Source organism: Vanessa tameamea, chromosome 6, assembly GCF_037043105.1.
Source record: "Vanessa tameamea isolate UH-Manoa-2023 chromosome 6, ilVanTame1 primary haplotype, whole genome shotgun sequence".
NCBI classification, from domain to species: Eukaryota; Metazoa; Arthropoda; class Insecta; order Lepidoptera; family Nymphalidae; genus Vanessa; species Vanessa tameamea.
In genome coordinates, this window is record NC_087314.1 from 4,304,367 (window position 1) to 4,313,214 (window position 8,848).

Below are 8,848 nucleotides of genomic sequence, written 5' to 3' on the forward strand. Positions count from 1 at the left end.
ATATGCTCCAAACCTTCTCCTCAAGGGAGAGGAGGCCTTAGCCCAGCAGTGGGAAATTTATAGGCTGCTAATGTAAAAATGTAATGTAAAATTAAACTATAATAATTTTCAATAAAATGCAAATAAATATTCATGATGATAAAAACAGTGTTTTTATTATAAACGTGTGTGTTAATTAATAATAATATATAAATATTAAGTAGATTGATTAATAAACAATTACAAAGCATTCAACAATAAGCAGTTCAACCATTTAGTTCCGAACATAAATAATAACAATTTCACACGTGTTAAAATATTAAAATAAATCTATATAAAAATGGATGAAAATTTGACAGTAGACAACAGTACCATCGAAAATATGTGGAAGAACAACGGTGAACGTAAGTTGTCTCAATATATTATTTTTAATAGAATGGAAATTAATCCTTATTTATATTTTAAACTACTAGACAATATCATATTAGAGAGTAGGTTAAATGTTCGTATTATCAAAACAGCAATATTTCCTTGCTATAAATATCGCCAATTCAATAAGACTCCAATACAACTTTCGTTCACGATATTTTCCGAGTTTGACCTTTATTGATGATTATCAAATTCACAATCATAGTAATCCATCAATGAGATTTCCGTTTTTTATGTCACAGTAGTCGTACTTGCGAATAGGCCACCTGAAGGCAAGTAGTCAACACTATCCATATATATTGATACTGTAATAGAAATATTAATCATTCCTGATATTACTAATGCGCCATAAACCTTGGGAACTAAGATTTTATGTCCCTTGTGCCTATACAAAAATAGTAAGTATTGTTGGGCTGCGGTAGTTTATATGATAAGTACCAGTTGCTGAGGACTTGTACACCAAGGTAATAAGTGGAATAATACAAAATTTAAAGTTCTCGTTTTGTTAATAATAATAAATTGGATGCTTTGGGAAAAGGTGAATGAAATTTATTATATGGTTGGTCAAGCTTTGTTAAGTGACAATTAAAGAAACATTACGAAATGCGCCTGTCATCATAGAACCTGTATACAAGTTTATTGGTAATTCGACGTATTCCCGTTAAGAGGCAATAGGTTAGTGTGTAATTTCCACCAGCGTCCTTTGTGGTCATTTTATTTCGGTTGTTTTGAAATAAGTTCCTAGTTGTTATACATTCGTGGAGAGCTACGAAAACGGTTATTTTTCTAAAATAATCTGCAGGACAAGTTTCATAAAATCTTTTTGTTGTTCTTAAGGCATATTTGTGGAAAAAAAATATCGTTTTCCATCTTGCATTATTTAATTTGGACTGATAATTATCGTTTTAATATTGAAAAATGACCAGTGTTTAATCGTTTTTATAAATCAGAAGAAAAAATAGATTTTAATTGATACTTTTTTATAAAAAAATTTTTGAAGTTGCATTTTTGACTTATTTTGAAAGAATGTAAAAACCGTGATAACTCAAAAATAATTCACTTTTGCATATGGGGGTTAAAATTATCGCAAATAGTCACTCCTATCACCTCCTAACGAGAATACGTCGAATTACCAATAACTCTGTATACCTACCATAGTACCTTGTGAAAAAACAGCGCTTTGAATTTATTTAAAAAAGTCTTTAATGTGCCTTTGGATATTTGTGATCTTTTCGAGGAATAATCCAATGAAGCAAATAGCTGTACTCGCTGTACTTTTCAATGTTATTCATAATATTAACATTTATTACAATAGTCATTTATATTTGTTTTCAGTAAATTACGTGAGTCAATGGTTGTTGATGAATACGCCGATTCCTTTAGTTATCATAACTATTACGTATCTACTGTTCGTAATCAAAATTGGTCCAAATTTCATGAAGAACCGGCCTCCGTTCTCTTTAAACAATGTTCTTCGTACTTACAATACCGTACAAGTTGCGTATGCTTTATACTTATGCTATAAAGTAAGTATAATTTGACATATTACTTGACGATTTTTTTAATTAAAAATAATATTACACGTCTTATAGTAAAAATAAAATTAGAAGTATTTTATCTTCTAACCAGACTGTCGTTGACTGTAATGTCTAACGAACTAGTGATTGTGTGATTATTTATTGTATGATAAGTTACATTGACTGTGTACTGTATCATATGACTAATTTAAATTCATTTTAATGAGTAATGTATAGTAAAATGATAATATTTTCAGGGATCAAAACTTATATGGCAAAATGGTTTTATAGGAAAATCGTGTTTAATGGAAACTCAAGAAAGTCGTTATATAGTAAGTAATGTTACCCTTATAAACTCCTTATAAACTAATGACTAATAAACAATGGGGGAATGATCGTTAATGGTGAATTAAATAAATAATATCAAGTAAAAACAAAACAAAAATATATTACAAGTGATAAATACAATAAAACTGATAAAACAATAACAGCATGTAATCTTAAACTCACAGAAATTTATACCAAAAAAGAACTATATAATATTGACAATATTTGGGAAATAAATCATTAATGTTTTCTCTAATAGTATCATAAAAATACATTAAATCTATTGATAATATTTATATGACTTTAAAGCTGTATTTGTCAGGATCATGGTCTAATGATGACCATGTTGAATGAATAATAAAATATTATCATTCATTCGATATGATCATCATTCTTCAAACTGACTTGCTATTTATTTATTTTTTGCAGATAACTTCAAATACATACTTTTATTTTTTTGCAAAAGTCACTGAGCTCCTCGATACAGTATTCTTCGTCCTACGCAAGAAAGATGATCAAGTTACGTTTCTCCATGTCTACCATCATTTGACTATAATGTGGTGCACTTGGTTCAATCTCAAATACGAACCATCGTATAGCACTATATTTTTGGGCACTCTAAATTCCTACGTCCACGTCATAATGTATAGTTACTATGGCTTGTCGACGTTTCCTGAAATGGCGAAAAAATTATGGTGGAAGAAATATATAACTTCATTGCAATTAGTAAGTATATATATATGAATTTATTATTACATTATTTTTTTTGTTACAAAGGCGGATGGGCCATTTTGCCACCTGATGGTTACCACTACCCATATACATTGGAAACATTTGAAATTTTACCCACTTCTTATATCACGAATACGCACCAATACCTTGGGAACTGTGATATTATTTTTCTTGTTGGCGTAAGCATTGAAAAATTTTTAGTAAAAACCAATTTCTATAATTCAACTGGCCAATTTGCTCGGGTACCTTTTTTGATGGTTGTGCTCTGTGTAAGCCTGTTTGGGTAAGTACTCATCAGATATTCAATCGTCAAGTAGCAATAATTAGTAGTACAGTTGTGTTCTGGTTTGTGGGCGAGTGGGCCAGTATAACTACAGGCACAAGGAACATAATGTCTTCGTTTTTAAAGTTGATGGTGTATTGCCCATGTAAGGCATGGTTGAAATGTCATACGGCGTCAATGTCCATCGGCGATGGTGGTCACTCACCATCAAGCGACATACTTGGCGTCCACCTATCAATTTTACAAAAAAGAGAGTCCAAAGCTATTGGCCAATTGTATTTCAAACTGCACAATGCTGTAATTTGCATATCCAAGTGTGCTGGGCATCAGCAGGTTATTAATATGAAGTATTAAGATAAAAGTAAAAACATTGTGTAGAGAACAGTTTCTTAAAGAACACTGGCATTAGCGTTCAACAAATCTGAGGAGCACCATTGACTGGTATTCTGAATCAAAATCAAAATATATTTTATTCAAGTAGGACTATTGATCATTGAATTTTACAAATTATGTTAAGAGTAGCTACCACTGTTTCGGAATGTAGATTCTACCAAGAAAAACCGGCAAGAAACTCAGTAGTTTCTTTTTTTCAACATTTAAAATACAAAGTTATGTCACTTAAATACAATTATATATGTATATAATAATTATATCCTGCCTGTAAGTTAACAAGCATTAGCTCCACGTTTTTTTATTTTTACAAATGATTGGAATTGAGGAATCGGCAAAGTTAAAAACATCTGTGGAATTTTATAATAGAAACGGATACCTTGCCTCAAGAAGGATTTATTGACTTTGCGGAGTCAAATTGATCAATGTTACTATGAATATACATAATGATGTTGTAAATATACTGTGACGCCACAGTGAGTATTTCTACTTCGTTAAAAAAATCCCGAAGGGAGTCCTACCGGATTGCTCTCCTTTGTAAAATAAAAACAGATTCAATATCTGCAGTGTTACCCCAAAGTAAAATGCCATATGACATTATACTTTGAAGATAATCAAAATATACTAGACGAGCGGTATCAATATCAATTAGTTCTCTATCTTTCCCAACCGCATATGCTGCGGAGCTGAGTCTTCCTGACAATGCACTGTTTACATAGTCATAGACAGTATTTTTTCCTGTCGGCGTTAGTAATAAATTTTCAGTAATATGCCTTTAAAGTTCATGGGAGATGGCTAGGGTCTCTCTGCGCTTTCCATTTCATAAAGTATTTACATTTATTTGTATTAAACTGATTTTGAAAATAGTATTCAACATCAATAGATAAAGTATGAAACATGCATATTTAATATACTTAAAAAAACCGTTGTGTTTCTTTCGTCGGTTCTTCTCAGAGTAATCGCCTTTCCGAACCGGTGGTAGTATTTATTTTGACAATGTCAGTGTATAATGCTTCTGAAATAAATAAATTAATTTGATTAACTATTTTGAGCAAATAAAAAAATTACGGCAATTTTAATTGATTGCTTTTTTTCCAGGTTCAGTTCGTGCTGATGTTATTACAGTCAGCAGCTAGCGCCATCTTTCCAGGATGTCCGCCATCTTACACATTAATGATAATGATATACATAAACGCTTCCTTATTCATTTATTTATTCGGTAAATTTTACATTAAATCATATTTAAATTCGAATGACGCGAAATGTAATATAAAGCCAGACGTAAATCGCTACTACATTGAAAAGATTAAATAAAATTATTATTAAACCTATTTTATATTATTTAATTACATAATCGAACGTAGATTTGTTTTATTTTTTTAAATATGATAAGATAATTTTATTATTGGCTAGGGCGAATTTTATTTATTTGGCTGATCCATGAGTTATTATGAAAAGTATGATATAATTATTTGATAACTAAGAAAGAAAAACTACACCCAACTCTTAGTTTGACCTGAACATCACTTCGTATTTCATTTGAAAAAAATTGTTACTACGGAGTTTTCTGTCGTGTTGGTAGTAGAAATAGGGCAATTGAAAAGTGCTTAATATATTCAAACACTGGAATAAGGAATATTATAATATTGATTACTGAAAACATATTTATTTAAATAATACGATCAATATTTATGAAGTATCGGATCAAGTTACATTGAATTATGTTACTTGATTGTTATCAAAGAGAAAAATAAATAGTTCCTCGATTAGGATTAATGATTATTTCATGCCAATTAAAACAAATACGGTTACTTGTTCGATAATGGTTCGTTCCCTTATACAAAAGTATCTTGTTTATTTTTTTATTGAAATGTCATTCTGTCAGATTCTAACAGGATAGGGATAGAACTGCGTAACGCTATTTAATTATGGATGATTCTAGATTACTAATATTAATTCGAGCTATTTTTTTATTTCTTTTATATCACGCTATCAATGTACCCAATGGGATTTCCTGTCAGAAAATATATCCTGCCTGTAAGTTAACAAGCATTAACTCCACGTTTTTTTATTTTTACAAATGATTTGAATTGAGGAATCGGCAAAGTTAAAAACATCTGTGGAATTTTATTATAGAAACGGATACCTCGCCCCAAGAAGGATTTATTGTCTTTGCGGAGTCAAATTGATTAATGTTACACGTGAATATACATAATAATGTTGTCCTAACGGATCGCTCTCTTTTGTAAAATAAAAACGGATTCAATATCTGCAGCGTTATCCCAAAGTAAAATGCCATATGACATAATACTCAAAATATAGGTACTTGATGAGCGGTATCAATTTAAACTAGTTCTCTACCTTTCAAAACCGCATATGCTGCGGAGCATAGTCTTCCTGTCGGAATACCTGTGTGTAACACTCTTAGATGAAACTTTGACACGAAAGTTATGAATTTCCAAAAAATCTATAACATCCGTTTTTTACTTATTAATATAAGTAATTCAATTATCTATTTCAAAATTTATAACATCAGAAAAGACGAATTCCTATCTCAAATTTCATATTTAAACATCTTAGGAGATACATTTTAAATTTTCTCATAAAATAAATAAGGACGAAAATCTAATGAGTAGAAGGTACATACCAACCTCGATTTTCATAAAACCCTATTACCAAATAAATTCCTCACGATACTAAATAACGGCGAGCACGATATTACAATTAACATTCAATTGTTGCTGTTACAACATGAGTAGGTATCATCTGTTACTCAATCTGTGTAGTTTAACATCATGTATACACCCTTCCGTATTAGAACAGCGTGGTGGAATAATCTTCAAAACTGTTCATTAAGAGAAAATAAGGCCGTTTATATTATTTAATATATATTTTTTAACAATTTTACCTTAATTTCATTCAAATTTAATTGCATAATTGTGTGAAGAATCCACACAATGACTTTGCAATACAAATAAGTAAATACTTATTCTTATAATACGTATTTAAAGTTATTATAATATATGTAACTATACAACAAATTAACGAGGAATTTAATTGATTTTCACAAGTTATAAAGACCTTTTTTTATTGTTAATTTTAAGCGAGTATATCATTAAAAAATAATAAGTAACGATTTAATATCGCGAAGAGTGAAAAATGAGTGATGTTATTTTTTGTACACAATATACTATAGAAATACTCAATTAATTCGGAACATTTGTAATAAATTATTTATTCATGTTAAGAAAAAAATATTCGAAATAGTTTTACACAAGGTTACTTTAAAAAACTAAGTTACCTCAATATTTTATTTTATTCAGCTAAAGAGCTAAGCTTATTTGTTGCTAATAATAAAAAAAAAACTATGAACTGGTGATTCTATCAATAAACATTTTCCAATCTATTACAGTGACATACAATAGAGTACGTGTTAAACTTACGCACGTACTCACTTGTGGGCTCACGCATATCTCTCGTGCATCAATAGTTTATAGTTTCCGAATTGTTTATAATTCATTATATTATTGACCGTTTTATTTATATAATGTATGCAATGAATAGCATTGTATACAGTGAACTAAGTTGCATAACTGTTTGGAATTATAACAACGACATCTAGCGGCGATTTTCCTAACCAAAAAGGTCGTATGGTTTATTGCGGGAAAAACACAAATACAATGTTGAAATGTAGTTCACAGTGTAAAACTCAGATAGCGCTTACCGAATATATTTGTATTTGAATAATAATAATATATTTAAATAAATAAATATATAATGATTCCAAATAAAAAAAAAAAATTATGAATGTAAACATTTATCCATCAAGAATCGTGTATTTAATTTAATCAATTTAATAAAATTATAAATAAATGTAGTTAAAGAATTAATTAGTAATAGTGAAGAATTTATATTTACATCAAAATTTATATTTCTTGGTATGTGTTATATGCGTTCTTAAAGCAGTCATTTAATTAGATTTAAACATTATACACATAATATTGATTCTTGTGTTAAGGATTCTGATATAATGGCTTATTCGCTCAGGATTCTTTTTTATATATATAAAAGTAACTACAAATAATATTAGGCATTTGCTACTAAATAATAAAAGTATAAAAATAAAATGGCCAGGTCACGACGCCAGGTAGATATAAAAATTTATGCTTATCGAAATAATTTATAATTAGATAAATCCAATTAAATATATAAATAAAAATGAGATATATCATTAAAAAAAAAAGAGTGCAGAGCGGCGGAAATGATGGAATCAGAGAGACACGTCTTACCCTTAAGGCAAACCACAATAATAATTGCAGTATTCTTCAAACATTCGAATATTGGGGCCAACATACGTATTTACTAGTAGTTCTACTAGTTGTTTCAGTAGACGAGAAATCTATCCAACTATCTCGCCTATTAGGTCTCAAATTTTGAAGTGAGATCCGAGGTCAGAGAGCCAAGCCAATTTATATATCCAAAGTCAAATTATATCTCAATATAATTTGACTTCTATCAAATAATTCTCAGTAAGTAGCACGAAGTTTTGTAGTTGGTATGATTCAGCTATCATGCCAGCTACCATGCTTAGAAGAACACTAATTGTAGTTAAAATCTCTTTAATCATGTGCGATGCTGAGCTGACCTTTGTTTCAAGAGTTAATCTAACAACATAATATCTTGCCGGTACTTTTTATTGTGTATGTTGTTAGGATTTCAAAATATTTACTCTTCGATGTACAATATTATCATATACGATTTATTTCCCATAATTGCGCTTATGTTATAGCTAATATTGCCTTTTTCTGTCAAAATGTTTAAATGAACAATGTTTAGTCATTTTTGTGTGCTTTCAGCTTTTTGAAACCTGTAGTTTTATAATTATTACGTATTTATGTATTTTATATTATTTCTCTGACTATTTCTTAATAGTCTAACAAGATTATTATGAATACTATTTCAAAATAATAATAATAATAACTTCGTAAATATTATTATCCTATGTATATAATATGATTATGTCCACATTAAAAAATATTGACAACTAGTTAATAAACATCACACACTCGTTCATTTACTCTGTAGTTAATTAGAAATTATTAAATGACAATTAAGACACATTTCCTTGGTTTTCAAATATTTATTGTTTAAATAATGTTTATACGCTAAGAAAGAGCAGAGCCTTCTGATA

General features: G+C 29.3%; 1 protein-coding gene across 1 annotated transcript; it reads left to right on the forward strand.

Annotated features, from left to right (window-relative positions):
- The first annotated feature begins 248 nt into the window (after positions 1-248).
- On the forward strand, positions 249-4,978 carry LOC113393359 (very long chain fatty acid elongase 7-like). The gene is made up of 5 exons (XM_026630205.2): positions 249-383; positions 1,744-1,934; positions 2,183-2,257; positions 2,682-2,978; positions 4,756-4,978. Exons 1-5 carry the CDS (start codon positions 320-322, stop codon positions 4,969-4,971), a joined length of 843 nt encoding a protein of 280 aa, XP_026485990.1. The 5' UTR covers positions 249-319; the 3' UTR covers positions 4,972-4,978.
- The last annotated feature ends 3,870 nt before the right edge of the window (positions 4,979-8,848 follow it).